We start from the raw sequence: 23,123 nt of genomic DNA, 5'->3' as shown, positions 1-23,123 counted from the left end.
GCTACATATAGGGTAAAAAAAAAAAGACTGTAGACAACATGACAGGTTCTGAATGCCGCTACAACACTTGCCTCAAGGTCTTCAAGCAGTGAAATGTATAACAAAGCATTGCCTGAAATCTGAGCCAAGTGCGCTGTCTGCCTTCATGATGCTTCTATCTAGTGTGAACCACATTATAACTTGGCTAACACAAAAGATGTTCCTATTCTAACTCTGTAATTACATGGCATAAGTCATAATCATGCAGCTACATCGTGCTGCCGTATATACACACACAGACACTTCATTTTATGGTTCTGCTATGGCGGTTTCTAAAGCTAACATTGGGCATATAAGAGGAGATTATACAAAATGCTGGACTCAAGGTAAGTTAAACTCTATATATAATCTTAAAAAAAAAAAAAAAAAAAAAAAAGCAAGCTAGTGACATGTCTGGACTCCAAAACAGGTAGCCACCCCACCTTACACAATAGAAATTCCCATAAATGACCCTTTGTGAAATATGAAAATATTCTTTTATTTAAAGTTGCCAAAAAACGCTGATCCCTCCTCAGACTTGTGTCCAGATCCATTTTCGGAGTCCTCTGTACAACTGTAGTCCACTTTGGGTGGCTTTCCAGGGATCCAGACAACATGTAAACTACAAGACACCATTTCCTGGAAAGAGTAGTAAAGGGTTAAAGGACAAGTACAATGGAAGACCTTCGGTATTGCATGCTTTCTCTCAGTAGAGGGTCTCTTACCTCTGATGGTCTTTCATGAAGTAAAAGGTCATAGTCGAAGGCAATTAAATTGTCATTTCGGAGCTGAGAAAACAAATTATTTAATCAATACCAAATAATTTGTTATCTAAATAAAGAATTATTTACAATGTCCCCAATATAGTGAGGGATGGGCACAAAGTGGGCTGATATACTGACACTGGCTTAGTATAACTATTTGGCTCTGACAGATAGTATAGTATCCCTGTACATTTGAACACTATTACACAAAGCGATTTTCAGCCGCACTTGGCAGATTACAGGCCAATAATTAACTTTAATAGCTCATGCTGAAAGACAGTGATCAGCCGACATCAATCAATGTCTTCCAGCATGAACAAAATCAGGATAATGGTAGCTGGTCAAGGTCTGCTGGCTGTGGCTCCATGCAATAGGACCACCACTATCTTCTATGGGCTACCCAGATGATCTAAAGATTGTTGCGTGCAATAGAACTGACAGTAAGCGGGGAACAAGGAGCACGAGAGAGCCGACCTGACAGGTCAGCACTCGCTTTCTCCTTAACATTGGGGTGTACAATAGGGTGCTTAGGGCTTGGACTGGAATGCCAGATGTAATGAACTGGATCCTTGCCCCCTTTCGGCCTATGGGGCATCAGATGAGACATTAGATGCAGAGTGCTGGACATGCAGACCAACCTGCATAGTTGCTTTTTGACATAGATTCATTGGATGAAAAAACTGCATTCTGGCAGTCCTAATGTTACACAGTTAGTATAAGCACAGCATAGTAACCATCTGCCACACTGCATGTCTAGCTATACTCCACCAATCACCACCCAACACTAAAGCAGCATGATCTATTCTACAAGATTACGACCACAAAACCTCTTGTCAAACCCTAGCTTAAATTTAATAGTTGCCATATTATCACTGGCGCAAGGAAAAACAACATTTTGACTAGTAAATTTAAGAATTCTTACCACTTGCTTGACAGACTTGATTTGTGCCATATTGTATTCATGGCCCTCGTAGGTCTTATCCCATATAACGTAGCTGCTTCCCAACTGAGCCAGCTTCCACACAGGTTCTAGTTTTGGTTCAGTGTATCCAAAGCTGTCTGAGAAAGTATAGGTAACACAATAAACCCAGCATACGATATGACTGCACTGGAAGAAAACGGTCCCATGTCTTTTCGTAGATCAGGAAGTTCTCAGAAATGTGCTACTGGGCATTAAAGGAGTACTCCTGAGGGGAATTATTATTTTTTTTTTTTTTAAATCAACTGGCGTCAGAAAGTTATACAGGTTTCTAAGTTACTTCTATTAAAACAACAAAAAAAGGAGGCGGAGTTTTATCTCCAGTGTGAAACAGTGCTCTCTGCTGCCACCTCTGTTGGTGTCAGGAACTGTGAAGAGGGTTTCCTCTGGGGATTTGCTACTGCTCTAGACAGTTCCGTTAGGGACAGAGGTGGCAGCAGAGAGCACCATGTCAGACTCGAAAGAATACAATTTGAATCCACTTCTGGTTTTGGCACAAAAACTACAGTGACAGTGTTCCTCAAAAAAACTGCTGTGTGTCATTCCAACCACAAGGTTTTGTTTTTAAATAGAAGTAATTAACAAATCTGTATAGCTTTCTGACACCAGTTAATTTGAAAACATTTTTTCTATCCCCTTTAATATTGTCACAGCTCATATCCTAAACATTAAGAGGGAAATCCACCCAAAAGAGTAGTGTTCAGCTAACTCTATGTACAAAATCGAAATCCCATTTGCAGGTCTTACCAGGAATGTTTTCTCCAACGATGGGTGTAGTCCGGGACTTCATAAGCTTGTAAAAGTTGTAGTCATCATCACTTGCTTGCTTCTGGATCTTTGTGTTAGAACAGTTGACATTGATGGCTGGTCGAGGCTTCTCTTCTTGGAAGAAAATGGTTGCTGTGCATAGTCCTAGATTTTCCTACAGAACAGAGGGACAACCACCATCTATTTCAAGCATATACATCCAAGCTGTGGCGAGAGCAGAGTTGTGTTTCCCATTGTTTGCCCAGGGGTTTATAATGCTGTTAAGATGGCCCTGGGTGAGAGCTGTAGTTTGCCTTGTCTGATGGTACTATACCCTAAACCACTAGCACCCAGACTGGCACCATCTGTAAGTAACTACAACTCCCAACATCTCTGCTATATGTATACTTACCATAGTTTGCATATCTCGAGTTGTAAATTCCACATAGTATTTATGTCCAATTTCAGGAACAAACTAGGGGAGAAAAAGAGATACAATTTATGCACAAAAAGTACGTGGAACTGTATACATACATACCATGAGAGAATATTGTATACACAGTTGTCCTATAGTGATCCTTCTAATAATACATAGTCTAGAGCTGCCTATCCTATTCTGCAGAGCTGCAGTCTTCCAGTACTCCTTCCAGGATTAAAGTGACTTTGTACCCACATTCTGACCCCCCAAACCACTTGTACCTTCTTATAGCTGCTTTTAATCCAAAATCTGTCCTGGGGTCCATTCGACAGGTGATGCAGTTATTGTCCTAAAAAAAAAAATACTTTTAAACTGGCAAGCCCGTGCCCTACGGCTGGGGCTTACATTGTGTATGCATTAGGCTGGCACAACCTCTGTCCCTCCTCCCAGCCCTCCTCATCATTAGGAGTGCTCCAGGCAGATTGTCTCCTATTCATCAGCTGTGTGAATACTGAACATGGGCTGGATTGTTAAGGCACCTGTGCAATGTTCAGACAGGAGAAAATGTTCCAGTGGCATTCCTAATGATGAAGAGGGTGGGGAGGAGGGACAGAGGGGTGGTGCACAGTTAGGGCACAGATACTCTAAGCCACGGCCATTGGGCACGGGGCTGCAAGTTTAAAATTTTTAGGACCATAACTGCATTGAACGGACCCCAGGACAGATCTTGGATTAAAAGCAGCTATCCAAAGGTACAAGTGGTTTGGGGAGGGGGGGGGGGGGGGGTCAGATTGTGGGTACAGAGTCGCTTTAATGCTTGCAGAGGCTGATCGTTACACAGCGAGAAGCAATGTTATCTGATGTAGGGAAGGAATCAGCTAAGCTGTAAGAGAGGGATCTGTCTGCAATCTAGCAGCTTATTCCAATGACAGCCATAAGAGCTCTAAATGTAGCTTTCAGCAATAGCATAAATGAAAAGAGTATGTCAGCTCACCCTTAATAGCCACAATTAGCGCAGGTGTGTGTCGACCTCCTGGAAGTGAAGCACGTTATGGCCAAATTGTGGGCCGCAACCCCAAAAGTCCATTTAGGCAAAGGATTCCCTCCACGGCTTCACAAAAACAAAGAAATAAAAGACAAAAGCGTTGTGGCCATGATTAAGGGGTTTTGACCCTGCAACGCGTCGGCACGGTTTTCTCTTTTATTTCTTTGTCTTTGTGATGTCCTAATAAAGTTACCATAATTTTATGAATCCGTGGGGGGAATCCTTTGCCTAAATGACCTTTCAGCAATACAGACTCTAGTCTGGATCAATGTGATGCAACCCATTTCTGACATTTTCTATTGATTATATTAAATAGCATATTTAATACGATAATGAGGAGGGCACTTTGTCGAGTTTTGTGCCTTTTACGTGGTACATGGCACTTGTGTTTGGTTTCGTGCCAAAGTTTGCACAAACCCTCCCCCCGAAAAAATCCAAATACCTGACAAAATTGAAATACAAAATTTTTAAAAAGCCTGCATTTTTGGCCTTAAAGTTGCACTTTTTTGTCCGATTATATGGAGTTACCGCTAGCAGACCATCACCACTGTTCTTAAAACATGACCTATCACAGCGATAATCAGTCGACATCGTACATGTCAGCTGATTGTTGCCTTTTAACATGACCTATTACAAGTACGGTCGATAATAGTTTGGTGTAGGGGCCTAATCAACAGAATAGACTTCAATAGAATATCTATGACTTACATAGAGAAACCTCTCCACAGAAATTTCTAATGTGGACCTAAATTCCACCTAAAGGCTATGTTCACACATTGTATGAGACCAGCCGCTTGGTGACCCTGGGTCACGGAACAGCCGGTCTCAGAAAAGATCATCCTGGCCAGTACTGCAGTACCAGCCAGATGATCTTTAGCGCCGCAGAGTTCTGATGCGGGCACATCCGTGCGCGCCTGCATCAGAACTCCCCACAGCACACAATGGAGCATGCGGCCGGAGCACTGACAGGGTTTTCTACGGCTGCTATTCACTGAATAGTGGCCGCAGAAAACTGACATGTCAATTTCTCGTGGCACCGCTAGGGATCCCGGCCGGAGTGTATACTAGGTGTATACACACCGGCTGGGATTCTATAGACGGCAATGTATATTTTCGTATTAATCACGCCCGTTGTTGCAACGGACGTAGTTTTAAGAAAATATACGTAGTGTGAACATAGCCAAATTGTGTATTTTTGAGGTAGAGTCCGCTAGAAGACATCTATAGAATTAGGAGTTTGTAATTCCACTTTAATTTCAGTTCTGCATGGGGCAGAATGAGAGTGTCAAGTAGAAATTTAGTAAGGATTTTTTTTTTCTCTTTCAGTTTACTCAGTGTGCACTTGTCACACTTTGCACAATATACATGGGTCTGAAACATTTCCCAGCACAGTAAGTAGCAGGCGGAAGTCTGAAGAACCAGTAACCAAGTGCGGCAAAATCTTTACACTGAGGTGGGCTCCTGGCGGTGACACAGTAGGAAGAAATGGTTGATCCTAATGATCTTATATTAGGTATTCCTTTCAGTCAGAAAATTCCTGGAATTCTTTCCTTCATTTGGGTTATGTAAGCTCATTGTGATTCTCTGGAAATTACATGTTTCTCTGCTCCAGCAGAGCTTTCTAGATAAAAGAAGAAAAGGCAGAGAACACCTCCCAATAAATTGACTGTAATTACACAGTTATAATAGATTTGATGTATACTTAGTATAGTTGGAGTCTATTAATTTCTATATTTTCCTGGAATGATAGATTTGAAAGCGTGAAAATACAGTTTGGAATTTGAAAGTCAAGATGGTGGCTCATCAGGAGTCACATGACCTAGATACAGTAATGAAATGTATAGATGCAGCATAGCTTGGAAAGGCGTGAAACAGATGACCCTGCACAAGCAGTGATGGAGAGTGTGCATTTTATGGGGGAGGGGAAAAAAAACATAGAAGTGCTTCTTTAAAGGTTTGAAAAGCACTTTAAAAATCCAAAAAGATTTTTAATCAAAAGTCAGAAGTAGAGGTCAACTAACTGCAAACAATATGGCTGTACTTCCTGTTGTCCTTAAAGCAAAAATAAAAAATAAATAAGACAAAATTAAAAAACAAAAACAGAAAAAGTTGACTCCAGGCCAACAATAATGGATTCACAAATAAGATTGTGGCTAGGGCTCCTCTTAAAGGGGCTTCTCATGAGAACAAGCCTGAGAAGAATTATAGAGTGGAAGACTTCTGAGTACTAAAATATTAAAGTGTAATAAACTAGAAATAGGAGGGAGTAATGTGTATACATGCTTATGGCTGCTTGGCTTTCATGTAAGTTCTTTTTTTATTATTTTTATTTAAGAAAGCAAATGCAAGATCTGTTTAGATGGATTAATGGTGCGTTTACACAGACAGATTTTTGAAGCCAAAGCCAGGAACAGAGCATAAATAGGGAAAGGGTCATAAAGGAAAGACTGAGATTTCTCCTCTCTTCAAATCCATTTCTGGCTTTGGCTTCCAAAATCTGTCAGATAAATCTGCCTGTGTAAACGCAATATTACAGGTTACAATTAACTAAATTAAAAGCCTTACATTTGTTTTAAGAATCCCTTTAAATACTGCTTTATACTATTTCAGCAGTAATTTGGAAATAGACAATAGATAAAAAAAAAAAAAAAAAGTCAAAATCATAAGCGTCCTCAACGCACCACTGAAATCAAAACCAAAAAACAAAATATGTAATAAATCAATTCAAGAAAAAAAATGAAAAAGATTTTAAACACACACACACAATATTTAGAGAAAAATACAAATCTTTAATGACACACAATATAAAATCAATGAATAATGTGGGGGGGGAAGGAATGCAACAGTAACCCCTTGGAGGTGGGGAGGGTACTACAAATATTAAGTTACATCCATGATCAAATAAATATACAATTACAAAAATAAGTCAGGCACTGGGCACATGCTGGTCAACATATATAAAGAGTCCAAAATGCTCACAGGGGATACAGCCATAAAGTGCTAAAAAGCATTCAAGCTGGATGTCCCAAAGCTGCAGGCAACAAATCTCAGCGGTCCCTGGTATATGCCGTCCCAGTGCTGATGAGCGAGATAGCTTCCCCTACCACACCACCTCCCTTACCCTATGTACATTTCAGGTACCTCACTTTCTCAAGGGCCCTGTCTTCCTCGGTCTGTACCTGCACCCATACACATACCACCGTACACCTTTGGTTATTTTTCCCCCTCTCTGTGGGTGGTGGTACAGACATCCTGCGGGGTCAACTACCACTCCAGGTTGCCGTGACAAGAGCCCAAGGAACCCACAACAAGTCCAGGGGTTACAGACCGTTTGGGGTTATAAACCAGCCATACAATGCAGGTACCAACATCACACCTGTGTACTACTACAGTACTGGAGTAGCGACAAAACAACATCAACACTACTGGCCGGGTACCAGTAGGGGTAACCAGGCAATGCATTAGTAAATACAGATGGCACATGGACCATGCATCCGTAGGTTGTCTGAATCCATTTCGTTTTATGGGAGACTCTGACACAAAGTTGGACTGTACGCAGGTCCTATGTTTTGCATCACTAATTTGTATGGGGTCCTCCAAACATCAGTCTCTTAAAAAAGATCAAAGGGTCCTTTTTCTTCCTGTAAATGATTTCTGTACAGAAAATACTGATGTGTATTGTGATGTGATGAGGCCTTAGGGCCCTATTCCACCGGACGACTATCGTTCAAATCTAAACTATAATCGTTCGGTTGAATAGCAGTTAACGACTGAACGAGAAATCGTTGATTGTTTAAGGCCTGGACCTATTTTTATCATTGCTCGTTCGCAAATCGTTCGCATTGAATAAGAAGTCGTTCGTCACTACGGCGAACGGCCGAACGATATAGACGACAAGACGACCGCAAGAACGATCATAAGTAACGATTATCTTTCCATGTAAATGGGTGAACGATTTCAGGTCTTTCGTAATAGCGGTCGTTTGGATAGTTTATCGTTAACGATTACGCGAACGATAATCGCGCCGTGTAATAGGGCCCTAATGCTGCAAATTTGCACAATGACGATCGAATTCGAACTATAAATGTACGTGTAAACTCAGCGAATGATCAAGCGACGAGCAGGAAATTGTTCATTTTGATCTTACATGTTCTTAAATAGTCGTTCTCAAAAAATTCGCAGATCGTTCCGTGTAAACAGTCATTCACCGAGTTTACCTATATGCGACATCGATTTTTCCGTACGATATATCGTTCCGTCTAAACGCTGATTGTTCTAAAAAAAAAAAACAAACAAACAAAAAAAAATAAAAAAAAATAAAAAAAAAAATTGTTCTTTCGATATCGTAATCGTATGATCGGGCGAATTATCGTTCTGTGTAAACGAAGCATTAGACTAAATGATGAATTCTCCCCCAGGAGCCTCAATGACATAGAAACAAGTCGGGACTATGCTGCCTGTCTGAACGGCTCTGTAATAGACAAATATCCAAGCGTTTAGTTGTTTCTTTTTCTGTTGCAATTTTGAATAACACATTTGTAACTAAAGGAATGTGACGATTATCTATAAAATTACACACTGCAAGAATTAAAACAAATAGTTCTAAGATAAGTGTTCTGTGTCCATGTTTATGGCAAATCCCTGAAGCTTCCTGACAATCTGCTGAGATATAAATAGCCAGAAACCTTGGTATCATTCCAGCACTGAGCACAGCCTTTTAGTAGACAAGCAAAGCCAAATGCACCAGGCCTAAGCAGACCCTTTAGGGTATATTCAGACATACTGGTTTTGTTCCTGTAGGAGGCCACTAATCGGAGCCATATCATGACCATTTGTGTTCAGATTTCTCAAGCAGCAAAAAATAAATAAATAAAAAAATCTGAGGTCTACAGCAAGATGGTCATTTGCCTTCACTGGGGGAGACAAAATTCACAATAAAAAACGACATTAGGAGGAAAATCCCCCACAAATTACTAGGCAGAAAACAAAAAGGAAAGAATAAAACACTTGCACTGCAGGTCACTTTCCATGAGAAGAGGAGATATGTGGGAGTGGGACTAGGTTAGTCTGGGGACTGCTGTGCAAGTGGAAAAATCCTAAGCTTTCACATAATACAGGTCACATTTATATAAAGATGACCCAGTTGATGTATTTTTTTTAATATTTTCTAGGACTATACACTTTCACATAATACATTCAAGATTCTTCAGGTTGATTTTAGCCAATATGCGTCAGGACAGGGAGGAGACTCCGCTCCAAGTGTTTACTGGACTTTGATGCTTTTAAAGCACTACTCCGGCGATTTACTTTTAATGCTTAATTAACACACAGCTATATAACTTTGTAATGTATCTTAGCAAGCAGGGCTGTGGAGTCGGTAAGCCGCAGCTCCGACTCAAACTCCTGAGTTTTATCAGGACCGACTCAGACTCCTGCTCCTTCATAAATGGCCGGTCATATACCAGGGGAGTTATTTATCACACTGGCTCAGCAGCTTCTCCCTAATGTCCTACATGATCCTGGGGCAATTTCTGAAACATATAAAGCAGATTCTCCTGTGTGTGCAGTGGATGCAGCCAGTCTCCAGCATCCATGTCCTGAACAACTCATAACTAGACTAGATGGAGCCGGTGATCTTTTCCTGCTGACAGTCTACGTTTCTAACTAAATATTCACCATACTTATGGTGCGTTTACGCGAAACGATAATTGGCCCGATCGTACGATTAACGATGTCGGAGTAACAATTTTTTTTTCATAACGATCAGCGTTTAGACGGTACGATATGTCGTACGGAACAATTGTTTTCGATCGTTTTGCGATCGCGCCCCCGCCGCCTGCTGCGGCCATAGCACACATACACACAGCTTGCTGCAGCCATAGTGTGCACACACACAGCTTGCTGCAGCCATAGAGCACACCACACACACACACAGCCTGCTGTAGCCACAGCACGCACACACAGCTGCAGCCATAGAACACTGAAGAAAAACCATCTTCTCTCAGAGAGAAAACACCACACTGAGGACAGAGGTTACTGCTACACTACTTATGTCTTCTCCTCCATATTACACAGGATATCTTCATATTACACTACTGCTCATATACAGTCATCCAGCATCCAGGAAGAGAACAGCACAGATCTCCCCCCACACAATAGACTCTTCCAGCTCAGAAACAAACTGCGACTGACAACTTTTCCATGACTACCCTTATGTAATAGAGCCAGTGTCCTATTGGAATGTTGCTCATAATATATATTCATGAGCAAAACTTGTCAAATTCATGTCAAAATTAAATTCTACATTTTTTTAAAGATTTTTTTTTAAAGCTGGAGTCGGTACATTTTTTTCCGACTCCAACTCTGACTCCAGCCAAAGCTAGCTCCGACCCAAACTCCAGCCAAAGCTAGCTCCGACCCAAACTCCAGCCAAAGCTAGCTCCGACCCAAACTCCAGCCAAAGCTAGCTCCGACCCAAACTCCAGCCAAAGCTAGCTCCGACCCAAACTCCAGCCAAAGCTAGCTCCGACCCAAACTCCAGCCAAAGCTAGCTCCGACCCAAACTCCAGCCAAAGCTAGCTCCGACCCAAACTCCAGCCAAAGCTAGCTCCGACCCAAACTCCAGCCAAAGCTAGCTCCGACCCAAACTCCAGCCAAAGCTAGCTCCGACCCAAACTCCAGCCAAAGCTAGCTCCGACCCAAACTCCAGCCAAAGCTAGCTCCGACCCAAACTCCAGCCAAAGCTAGCTCCGACCCAAACTCCAGCCAAAGCTAGCTCCGACCCAAACTCCAGCCAAAGCTAGCTCCGACCCAAACTCCAGCCAAAGCTAGCTCCGACCCAAACTCCAGCCAAAGCTAGCTCCGACCCAAACTCCAGCCAAAGCTAGCTCCGACCCAAACTCCAGCCAAAGCTAGCTCCGACCCAAACTCCAGCCAAAGCTAGCTCCGACCCAAACTCCAGCCAAAGCTAGCTCCGACCCAAACTCCAGCCAAAGCTAGCTCCGACCCCAACTCCAGCCAAAGCTAGCTCCGACCCCAACTCCAGCCAAAGCTAGCTCCGACCCAAACTCCAGCCAAAGCTAGCTCCGACCCAAACTCCAGCCAAAGCTAGCTCCGACCCAAACTCCAGCCAAAGCTAGCTCCGACCCAAACTCCAGCCAAAGCTAGCTCCGACCCAAACTCCAGCCAAAGCTAGCTCCGACCCAAACTCCAGCCAAAGCTAGCTCCGACCCAAACTCCAGCCAAAGCTAGCTCCGACCCAAACTCCAGCCAAAGCTAGCTCCGACCCAAACTCCAGCCAAAGCTAGCTCCGACCCAAACTCCAGCCAAAGCTAGCTCCGACCCAAACTCCAGCCAAAGCTAGCTCCGACCCAAACTCCAGCCAAAGCTAGCTCCGACCCAAACTCCAGCCAAAGCTAGCTCCGACCCAAACTCCAGCCAAAGCTAGCTCCGACCCAAACTCCAGCCAAAGCTAGCTCCGACCCAAACTCCAGCCAAAGCTAGCTCCGACCCAAACTCCAGCCAAAGCTAGCTCCGACCCAAACTCCAGCCAAAGCTAGCTCCGACCCAAACTCCAGCCAAAGCTAGCTCCGACCCAAACTCCAGCCAAAACTAGCTCCCAACTCCACAGCCCTGTTAATAGTAAGCTAACTGGCCATATTCCCCCCCAGAAGTGAAAGAAAGCATACATACCTAATAACTGTCTATCACGTCTTCTTCCGACGCCCCTGGTCTTCTTCCTCCTTGGAATCTTTCTGCAGCCCTGATTGGCTGAGCAAGCTGAAAGCCATGTGATGTGATCCAGCCAATGAAGAGGCTGCTGGCGCACCCATAGAAGCCGGTGGAACATCAGTGACCATCACCAGAGGGATGGCGAGTATGAAATGTGTGTCAGGGTTTTTGTTTGTTTTCTCAGAGTTTTCCCTTAACTAAGGCTGGATGCACATTGTGTTTTTGCAGTCTGTTAACCATTTTTAAATGGTTACTTTTATTGTGCACAAAAACATTTTTGTGTATGCTGGAAAAAAAAAGCATCCATTTTGATCTGTTTCTTTTTGTAATGGAAGTCGTATACATTTAACAGACTGCAAAAACCCAGCCCAACCCATTTGTCTTTGTTAGTACTGAAAAGACAAAAATGGCTGGTTCCCATATATTCTGTGATCCAGAGAGGTTTCCCTCCGACACGGTAGAGAAATACTGGAGGAAAACGGCTAGCAGAATTGAGCCGTAGCTGTAAGGCCACACTGGTCCAGCCGGATAATAAAAGGTGCATAATTGTATCAGTTGTGGCCAGTTTTTGTGTAATTGATCCTGATAAACACAGCTTAAGATATTAAACCGCTTGTACTGTCAGATAGCTGCTTTTAATCCAAGATCAGTCCTGGGGTCCGTTCAGCAGGTGATGCAGTTATTGTCCTAAAAGACAACTTTTAAACTTGCAGCCCTGTGTCAAATTGGCGTGGCCTAGAGTGTGTATGCCCTAGGCCTGCACTGCCTCTCCTTCCCACCCTCTTCACCATTAGGAATGCCCCGGGGCAGGATTTCTCCTATTCATCACTTGTCTGAACACTGCACAGTTGTCTGAACACTGCACAGTTGCCTTAAAGGATCACTGACAGTATATGACCTGCTGCGCTATATACAGCAATGTCACTACTATTAGAATTGCAAGTCCCAGGGCACCCAATGGCCATACACATGTCAGTCCAGTGTATGGCTATCAGGTGCACTGAGACTTGCAGTTAGTAGTTGCATTCCTGTAGATAGAGCAGCAGGGTGAAGTAGGAACCAATAGCACAGCTTAGACTAGGGTATGGGAGGCATGCCAAGGGAGGGAGTGCCTGGAAGCTCAGAGGAATGCCCAAGGAACGCCCCGGATTGTGATGTAGTTGGCCCTAAGTCCAAACCCAAGATGGCGCCGGGGGCTGTAAGATGGTTCTGACCCAACCCAGTGGCCAGCAGGACCAGGGAAGGTGGGGTAAGGAGCTTGTATTGGCTACCAAGGTATATTATGAATCTATAGAACTTTTTTCACGTGGGTAGGGAGTAAACTTTTTTCACCGCACTACTACTTTAACTATCCAGCACATGTGCAGTATTCAGACAGGTGATGATTAGGAGAAAGCCTGCCAGTGGCATTCCTGATGATGGAGAGGGGGGTCTCCATCATCTCTCTAGGCCATGCCAATTTGACACAGTGCTGCAAGATTAAAAGCTGTTTAGGACAATAACTGCATCACCTGCCGAATGGACCCCAGGACAGATCTTGGATCAAAAGCAGCTATCTGAACTGACAGGGTTTTCTATGGCCGCTATTCATTGACATGTCAGTTTCTCGCGGCGCCGCTAGGGATCCCGGACGGAGTTTATACTAAGTGTATACACTCCAGCCAGGATTCCCTCAGCCTTGGGGGTGTGGCCTGGCCATGATGGAGTGAGGACACCGCCCGTGTACAGGGCTAACGCCTAGCCGAACACTAATGCTGCAAATGGGCAACAAAAGAAAGACTGCTGTACCTGCTGCTCCGGTCCCAACGAGGTCCATTGCTAGAATGCTGGCGGTTCAGTCTCAGAAGAGGATCCCTTCCGCTAGTGGTGTCTGGGAGCCTGTCCCCCTCCACTGGTTCACAGCGTGGGGTGCCGGCGTCGCATGTCCCTTTAACCCCGGAGGCTACGCAGCGACGTGGAACAGGGAGCAAAGCTGTTCGGAGGATTTCAGGTGGAGAGAGCGGAGCTCCAGTGCCGGACAGGAGTCGTGCAGAGAAGCTGGAATCTGGCACGGGAGCGGAGGAGACACCAGCAGCACGTGGAGGGCAACAGCAGAAGGCTAGTGTGTGCCTCCAAAAGGTACAGGTCCCAGATAGCTGCGATCTGCAGCAAGATGTGGCAAGATCCCGGACTCAGTGTGAACCGCAGGAGACCGTGAGTGACAATTTGATGCACCCAGATAAGGGCAATGATGGTCAAGAGCTGGGGGTGGAGGGGCCTGGAGAGGGTCTAGGAGAGTTAATGGAAGTTTCCGCAGTAACTGAATACACTACAGAGGAGGTGGTTGGGGTGTCTCCAGGTGATGAAAGAAGGGTGGAGATTGGTGGGGAGCCGGAGGAGATGGAGTAGATTCCCTCAGCCTTAAGCACAATGTAAATTCTGTACTAATCACGTCCGTTGCAACAATGGTCGTGATTACTGCGGAACTTACATTGTGTGAACATGCCCATATTCTGCACAGCTATATACAGATCTGACCTCTAATGACAGCAGCTCAGTCTGTTTCAAGTATAGAAGGAGCAATGTGCGACATTGAGATAAAGGAGCTGCTGCACATCACACCTATGGCTGATACTAATGCCGCTAGGCTATGTTTAAAAACCAACACCAGGAACATAGCCTAGCGGCATTAGTATCAGCCATAGGGGTGATGTGCAGCAGCTCCTTTATCTCCATGTCGCATAGAAGGAGCAATGTGTTGAAGAAATGTAGAACTGCACCAAATCCATTAAACACAATACCTCAAGTCATTAATGCTGCTGTATTCTTAGAGAAAAACAACACGTATCCTCTGCTTGTACTGTAATATCTAATATCACCAGTTACAGGATATAATGCACATCGCTGGCAGAACAGTGTTGCACAGGGCATTGTCTGCCATGGCGACTGGAGCAGATAAATCCCAAACCTGATCACAGCTGAAACTGGATTCTGAGAGCCCGGGAGACTAAAGCCCATAGTAACACCTCACTGTACGACGACTTACAGAAATATACAGAGAAAAGGCAAATAATTTTTATTTATATAATGCCAAAAGATTCAGGGAGGGGGTGGGAGACAAAAGGCAGAGGGGCAGAAGTGCTTTGTTACTATGGTCCGGTCATCTTAATCGGGCGTTTGTCTGCTCCTCAGCTGATCGCCATCACTTTTACAAGGGAGGATTATCGGCTGAAGAAGCATTTCTAGCATTGCTCCTTCCCGATAAACAGCCTTAAAGGCATGGTCATGATAGCGGTAAAATGATATTATGGTGGGCCATTTCATTTTAATACACTGAGCATAGATGACTAGTTCCTACATTGAATTTTTTCCCAATGGTAAACTTCTTTGGAATATTCAAAAATGTGGCCTACTGCGATTTTGATATCTGTTGGTAAAAAAAACAAAAAGAAAAAAAAAAAAAAAAAAAAAAGGTTAATGGCCTAAACAGTAGTGTTGAGCCAACTTGCTGAACGTTCAACAAGTTTCTGAAGCGCTACTAACCACTATCAATTGACTGTATTACTGGTAAAATAAATGGAATAGCTTTTTCTAGTATCCCTACAAGTACTTCAGACATAGCACTGATTCTAGAATGGGGTTTGACAGTGGAGGCCATTGTGCACCCATCCCCCCAACCACACCCGCCAACATTTAATTTGCTACAATAGAATAAAAGCGTTAATAAATATAGATGGCTATGTACTGCATATGTCCTTTTGTCCACAGTTTCTGCAATAAGAGCACTTGGAGAACATAGCTGTGCTATGACTGGAGGGTAGGATAACAATTCAGGAACACATGCCAGGCCTTGCAGTGAAGATGCAGAGACGTTATTACGACTGTGACCTTTCTGTAGGAACAAGAACGAGTCTCATGCGTGCTTTTTATCTAGGGCTCGTGTTGACAGATTTGTCTCTCACTGTGGGCTACCTACAATCCTTCCCTTTACTGGAACATTCTGCACCAAATGTCATCATAATAAATAATCCCAGGGAATTGGTTACTTGAAGTAACAGTAATATATAACTTTATCCCACTTATTCCAAGGGGTCACCATCAGACAGTCTAGAAGGAGCAAAACAAGTAAAACCAACAGGCCATGCAATGACTTTCAGGCATGTGTGGATGATTTACCCTGACGATGAATGCAATGCCAGACACAAAAATAAACTACAGTACATCCACTTCATCCTAACTTACACTGTATATATGTTACTGGGAAGAATGTTCTATTGTTTAGCCTCAGCTTTTCCAGAAAAATGAATGGTACAGGGAATCCAATTCCAAAAAGAGAAACAAAACTAAATCTGTATAGTCTGGAGGAAAGAAGGGGAAAGGGGGGGGAGGACGATCAAAATCTTTGAATATGTTACAGCGAATGTACTACCAAGTCCATCACTTTAAGTTTTTTACATGAATGGATCAGTGCCGATGCAGCATCTGTGTATTCCTGTGCACCAGCCGGGCATGAAGCACTGGGGTGAGCCTGCGGTCCCAGAGAGAAGGACAGAACATCACACTGGGGGTCGGGGGGGCCTGCGGTCCCAGAGAGAAGGGCAGAACATCACACTGGGGGTCGGGGGGGGGGGGGGGGGGGGCTGCTATCCCAGAGAGAAGGGCAGAACATCACACTGGGGGTCGGGGGGGCCTGCTGTCCCAGAGAGAAGGGCAAAACATCACACTGGGGGTCGGGGGGGGGGGCCTGCTGTCCCATAGAGAAGGGCAGAACATCACACTGGGGGTGGGCGGGCCTGCCTCCAGTGCTGCATGCCGGGCTGGCGGCCGAGAATGGACCAGTGCCGTGAGCGGGAACAAAAAAAAAAAAAAAAAAAACAGGGATGTACCTGATGATACATTCACTCTAAGCAATCTTATAGTTTAGTTTTTTTGTATGATGTAGGTTTTCTGAATCCTGAATTTTATGATACCCTATTAAAGATTTGGGGTCATTTGCTAGAGTATAAAACTTGGGTGACCATCCTCTAAGTGTGGTGATTCCCATCATTTTAGCCAGGTATTTGCCTAGTCTACTATAGCTATAAATACTATATAGCTATAAATACTAAAGCAAATAATTGGGTTAAACAGAACAGTCCGACCCAGCACTGGAGCGTCCAGAGGACTGGCTGACCAATTGTTATGGCAACCGGTCAACTATGCAATGATTGCTATAGCAACCGGCTAGTTTGTCAATAGTTTGCAGCTTTTTATTTTATGCTAATAGGATCATTGTGTGCATAGAATAGCTGATACAAAGGAGGCATGAGCAATACTAATGCAGGATCCCCAGGGAACAGCTCCCTGAACTACTTTCACACAAGCAGATTGGTCTTCGGCATTTCAGCCGTATGTTCCTGTCTGTAATACGGAGCGAACAGCCACATTGGCATTTACACATCATACACTACTGCCTATCCATATCGTATCCATTTCATTCAAAAAGACAACTGGATTCTATTGAGTGATTAGAATTACGCCAAGTGGTCAGTACTGACATAGACGAATATGCTTATAGGAAACACACCTATGCCTGTTATTCCATCAATATATGTGGTGGACTATTAGGCTATGTTCCCACAATGTACTGAAAATGGCTGTTCTTTACAGAATGGCCGTTGTTGTAAAACTACGACTGGAATTAATAATCATGAACATTAAAGAAGCATTCCAGGAAAAACTTTCCCCTATCCACAGGTTACAGCATGTGATACGCAGCTCTCTTCATTCCTATAGAGCCGAATGCATGTATATCGCTCTCCCAGCGTACTTGTCTCTTTCCATCGCTCCATAGGAATGAATGGTAGTACGCGTGACTCCTGGTTCTATTCAGAATACAGAAGCCTGGGCCCAATACAGAGATCGCCGGGGAGGACAGAGGTTGGACCCCCCCCACCCTCCTACTTTTCCTGTATCCTATGTATAGGGGTAAAGGTTCATTTTACCTGGAACAACCCACGGCCGCTGTTTGCGCTCATCTGTACATAGTGGGAACATAGCCTAATGTGGATCCATTCTTTAGCATGAGAGATTTGCAGGATATTTAACACCAAGTAGTTAAATAAAAAGATATATGAGTGCACTTACCATAGCAAATGGACAATAGAGCATACAAAATATAACAGCTTCAAATATACGGTGCACCCCTGAGCACCTAACAGGTCCTATAGTCCTCTGCAGAAGAGCTACATGAAGCCAAGGCAGCACCAAAGTCTTTTACTCTCACAATGTTTTAGTTACATCAAAGGGGTTGTACATGTTTAGAAAAAGTTATTTTCTTTAAAAAAAAAAAAAAAAAAAATTAAAAAAACAAAACAAAACAAAACAGCGCCACACATCAGGTTGTATGTGGTGTTACAACTTGACCTCATTGTTCATGTTGGCTAATCGTTGTCTTATATTACACGAGACAATAATCGGCCAATAATCGTTTTGTGTAATAGGGCAGTGCAGGTGACCATGCTGGAGCATCACACAATCCCTGGGATGATCATCAGATTGCTGTGAGATCTTACAATTCATTGCTAGTATCAGGCAGGGAGCGCCACATTGATATTTCGCTGTAGGTAATTAAACTAAAGAACCAATCACCATGAAAATGCACAAGATGAGGCAACGGCTGGAAGATTAATGACCCAATCGTAAAACTGCCAGCACTATATGTCACAGGAAAAACAGGGAATCCCTGGAAGATGAGGATAATGGCTACCAGATAGATTAGAAAACTATTCTCCCATAGGATGAGGAGGATGATGATGATGATGATGAGAATTTACATACTTGAACTGCCCTATAATGAATTTATCCACTTTCCATTGTTTTATTAGACTGAATTCTTTCCTAATGGACAACAACTAATGCAAGTGTGAACAGGGCCCTAAGATCTATTGCTGGGATTTCCGTGCAGAGTCCGATGAGATATACTGGTGGTGGCACATACTGTCACCCAGCTTTCCCACTTACAGAATGGAAGTAATGGGGAGAATTGAAGACCTTATACCTGCACCTCTCCATACCCAGAGCAGGGGGACACAGGACAGTCACCAGTATATACTCGCACCTCACCATACCCAGAGCAGGGGGACACAGGACAGTCACCAGTATATACTCGCACCTCACCATACACAGGGCGGTGGGGGCGGGCACAGGATGGTCACAAGTATATACCTGCACCTCACCATACACAGGGCAGGGGGCACAGGACAGTCACCAGTATATACCTGCACCTCACCATACCCAGGGCAGGGGGCACAGGACAGTCACCATACCCAGGGCAGGGGGCACAGGACAGTCACCAGTATATACCTGCACCTCACCATACCCAGAGCAGGGGGACACAGGACAGTCACCAGTATATACTCGCACCTCACCATACACAGGGCGGTGGGGGCGGGCACAGGATGGTCACAAGTATATACCTGCACCTCACCATACACAGGGCAGGGGGCACAGGACAGTCACCAGTATATACCTTCACCTCACCATACCCAGGGCAGGGGGCACAGGACAGTCACCATACCCAGGGCAGGGGGCACAGGACAGTCACCAGTATACCTGCACCTCACCATACCCAGGGCAGGGGGCACAGGACAGTTACTAGTATACCTGCACCTCACCATACATAGGGCAGGGGGCACAGGGCAGTCACCAGTATATACCTACACCTCACCACACCCAGGGCAGGGGGCACAGGACAGTCACCAGTATACAGTACACCTGCACCTCACCACTACATAGGGCAGGGGGGGCACAGGACAGTCACCAGTATACCCGCACCTCACCATACATAGGGCAGGGGGCACAGGACAGTCACCAGTATACCTGCACCTCACCATACATAGGGCAGGGGGCACAGGACAGGGGGCACAGGACAGTCACCAGTATATACCTGCACCTCACCATACCCAGGACAGTCACCAGTATATACCTGCACCTCACCATACATAGGGCAGGGGGGGGGGGGGCCACAGGACAGTCACCAGTATACCTGCACCTCACCATACCCAGGGCAGGGGGCACAGGACAGTCACCAGTATTGACATGATTAAGAGGCTATGCCTCGCAACGCGTCGGCGCAGCTGTTTTATTGTTTATTATTTTAAGATGCATTGGAAATAAAGTACCACGTTTTATGGAGCTGAGAATATTTATCTTTCTTTTGGATCTTGAACGGGTGACGACCCGCCATACTACTTATCGTGCTCCACACCTGGAGGAAGTTTTAAGCACATGCATCATGCCGAGAGGGTGAGCTGAGTCCACTGTTTTTTCTACAGTCACCAGTATACCTGCACCTCACCATACCCAGGGCAGGGGGCACAGGACAGTCACCAGTATACCTGCACCTCACCATACATAGGGCAGGGGGGGGGGCACAGGACAGTCACCAGTATACCTGCACCTCACCATACCCAGGGCAGGGGGCACAGGACAGTCACCAGTATACCTGCACCTCACCATACATAGGGCAGGGGGGGCACAGGACAGTCACCAGTATATACCTGCACCTCACCATACATAGGGCAGGGGGCACAGGACAGTCACCAGTATACCTGCTGCACCTCACCATACATAGGGCAGGGGGCACAGGACAGTCACCAGTATATACCTGCACCTCACCATACATAGGGCAGGGGGCACAGGACAGTCACCAGTATATACCTGCACCTCACCATACATAGGGCAGGGGGCACAGGACAGTCACCAGTATATACCTGCACCTCACCATACATAGGGCAGGAGGGGCACAGGACAGTCACCAGTATATACCTGCACCTCACCATACATAGGGCAGGAGGGGCACAGGACAGTCACCAGTATATACCTGCACCTCACCATACATAGGGCAGGGGGCACAGGACAGTCACCAGTATACCTGCACCTCACCATACATAGGGCAGGGGGCACAGGACAGTCACCAGTATATACCTGCACCTCACCATACATAGGGCAGGGGGCACAGGACAGTCACCAGTATATACCTGCACCTCACCATACATAGGGCAGGGGGCACAGGACAGTCACCAGTATATACCTGCACCTCACCATACATAGGGCAGGAGGGGCACAGGACAGTCACCAGTATATACCTGCACCTCACCATACATAGGGCAGGGGGCACAGGACAGTCACCAGTATACCTGCACCTCACCATACACAGGGCAGGGGGGCACAGGACAGTCACCAGTATACCTGCACCTCACCATACACAGGGCAGGGGGGCACAGGACAGTCACCAGTATATACCTGCACCTCACCATACATAGGGCAGGGGGCACAGGACAGTCACCAGTATACCTGCTGCACCTCACCATACATAGGGCAGGGGGCACAGGACAGCCACCAGTATACCTGCACCTCACCATACATAGGGCAGGGGGCACAGGACAGTCACCAGTATACCTGCACCTCACCATACATGGGGCAGGGGGCACAGGACAGTCACCAGTATACCTGCACCTCACCATACATAGGGCAGGGGGCACAGGACAGCCACCAGTATACCTGCACCTCACCATACATAGGGCAGGGGGCACAGGGCAGTCACCAGTATACCTGCACCTCACCATACATAGGGCAGGGGGCACAGGGTGGCCACTTACCTTCAGTGTTGCCTTCCTGACCTCCTCCACCTCCATCAGCCGGTGCGGAGACCCGGAGAGGTAGTTGTGGTAGGTGACGGCTAGGCGGGCAGCTTGCCTGGCTTCCCGGTGACTGGGGGCTATGTCCCGGGAGGACCAGGACCCGGGGGGCACAGCGAAGGGGAGAGCCTGCAGGACAAGGGGCAGACATGACAGGATAACCGCAGCCGTGTGCATGGTGCCGAGGAGATGCGCGGCCAGTGACAGCCAAGTGATCAGCGTCTGCTCAGCGCCGAGCCGTGATCCTAATAGCCTGGCAGCCCCTCCTCTGGGTGGGCGTCAGCCCTGAGAAGATGGGCAGCCCCTCCCCCTCCCGCCCACCAGGCTTATCTGATATCCTCCAGCTCCTGCGCCTCATGCCTCAGTGCCCTGTGCGCCACATTGTCAGCAGGATCAATGGGCAGTAAGTCAGGGCACTGCGACATCCTTACCTGGTGACTCCTAGAAGACTCCCGGATAGCAGCTAGGAGATGCAGGATCCCATGGATGGAGCCCACTGGAGCAGCCATCACCAATCATCACCCCCTGAGAGCTGGGTAATCTCCCCCTATAGTGCCCCCTATGGACAGAGCAGTCCATACACCTCCATATCCCCCAATGCAGACAGAGCCCCCATGGACCCCATTATAGTCAATGAGAGCGCTCCAGGTCAGCCACATTCTCTCAACTTGGATGCTCTGCATTTGATTCCTTGTGGCTGGAGAAGTTGGATGCTGCCCTAGGGAGTCCTGGAAAACATGGATACACCCGAACAGTTTGACAGGTCTGCTCAACACTAGTTATGAACAGAAACCCATGTGCTAGAGGAATAACAGCCCCATGGCACTAGCAGGGCTGGTGTAATATTCGGCAGCACCCACTGTGTAATACACATATCACTGAAAATAGAAAAGGAGTTGTGCTGCTATTTGAAGTGCTGGTACGAGAGTCTGCCAGGAATACGCAGACACTGTGGTTCAGTGCAACTTAGGGTACTATTACACAGAGCGATTTTTAACAACTAACGATAAACTTGTCATAATGACAGTCTATGGGAGGCTTGCACGCCTCCTCGGCGCTGAAGAATGAGCCTCCCATAGACTGTCATTATGACAGGGAGGCTGGCAGCATTCCACGGCTGAGAATTCAGCCACTTTTGCTATGTGTGAACGTAGCCTTTCTGTGTAAATATACCCTAAGCCGCTACTCTCTACCACAGTCTCCCCCGACTACACACAACTGGGAAGAAGAAAATACAGCGGTTGACACTACCAAAGATCCCATATAAGAGCCTTGTTTATAACAGGGAGTGAAAATAACTTATAGAAAAATTGATAAGCTGGCACTCACCATTAAAACCAAGAATCTTTATTGCATTTTCTTTAAAACATCCATGCAGCAAGGAACGAGGACGCCAGCACCAGGATGATTGGAAAAAAGCGTTACAGTTGTTTCACGCGAAGATCGTGCTTCTACGGACGCACTGAGCCTCTGTAGAAGCACAATCTTTGTGTGAAACGGCTGTAATGTTTTTTTTCTATCATCCTGGTGCTGGCATTCTCGTTCCTTACTGCATGGATGTTTTAAAGTGTCACTGTCGTGAATTTTTTTTTTTGCAGAAATCAATAGTCCAGGCGATTTTAAGAAACTTTGTAATTGGGTTTATTATCCGAAAAATGCATTTTTATCATGAAAAAGCAGTTTGAAGCTCTCCCCCCCTGTCTTCATTGTTCTCCTATGGAGAGAGCTAAAGAAAAGACCAAAACAGGACAACAAAGAGTTA

General features: G+C 45.6%; 1 protein-coding gene across 1 annotated transcript; it reads right to left on the bottom strand.

The window, feature by feature from the left end:
* Window positions 1–492: 492 nt before the first annotated feature.
* Window positions 493–21,615, bottom strand: LOC138794907 (retinoic acid receptor responder protein 1-like). The gene is made up of 6 exons (XM_069973848.1): window positions 21,323–21,615; window positions 2,921–2,983; window positions 2,509–2,683; window positions 1,705–1,841; window positions 744–806; window positions 493–657 (listed from the first exon to the last, which is right to left on the bottom strand). The coding sequence occupies exons 1-6, from the start codon at window positions 21,536–21,538 to the stop codon at window positions 517–519; spliced, it is 795 nt and encodes a 264-aa protein (XP_069829949.1). The 5' UTR covers window positions 21,539–21,615; the 3' UTR covers window positions 493–516.
* Between the last annotated feature and the right edge of the window lie 1,508 nt (window positions 21,616–23,123).

The sequence above is a fragment of the Dendropsophus ebraccatus genome, chromosome 6 (assembly GCF_027789765.1).
Source record: "Dendropsophus ebraccatus isolate aDenEbr1 chromosome 6, aDenEbr1.pat, whole genome shotgun sequence".
In the NCBI taxonomy this organism is placed as follows: domain Eukaryota; kingdom Metazoa; phylum Chordata; class Amphibia; order Anura; family Hylidae; genus Dendropsophus; species Dendropsophus ebraccatus.
Note: the sequence above shows the minus strand (reverse complement) of the source record. Positions and strands in the feature narration are given on the sequence as shown.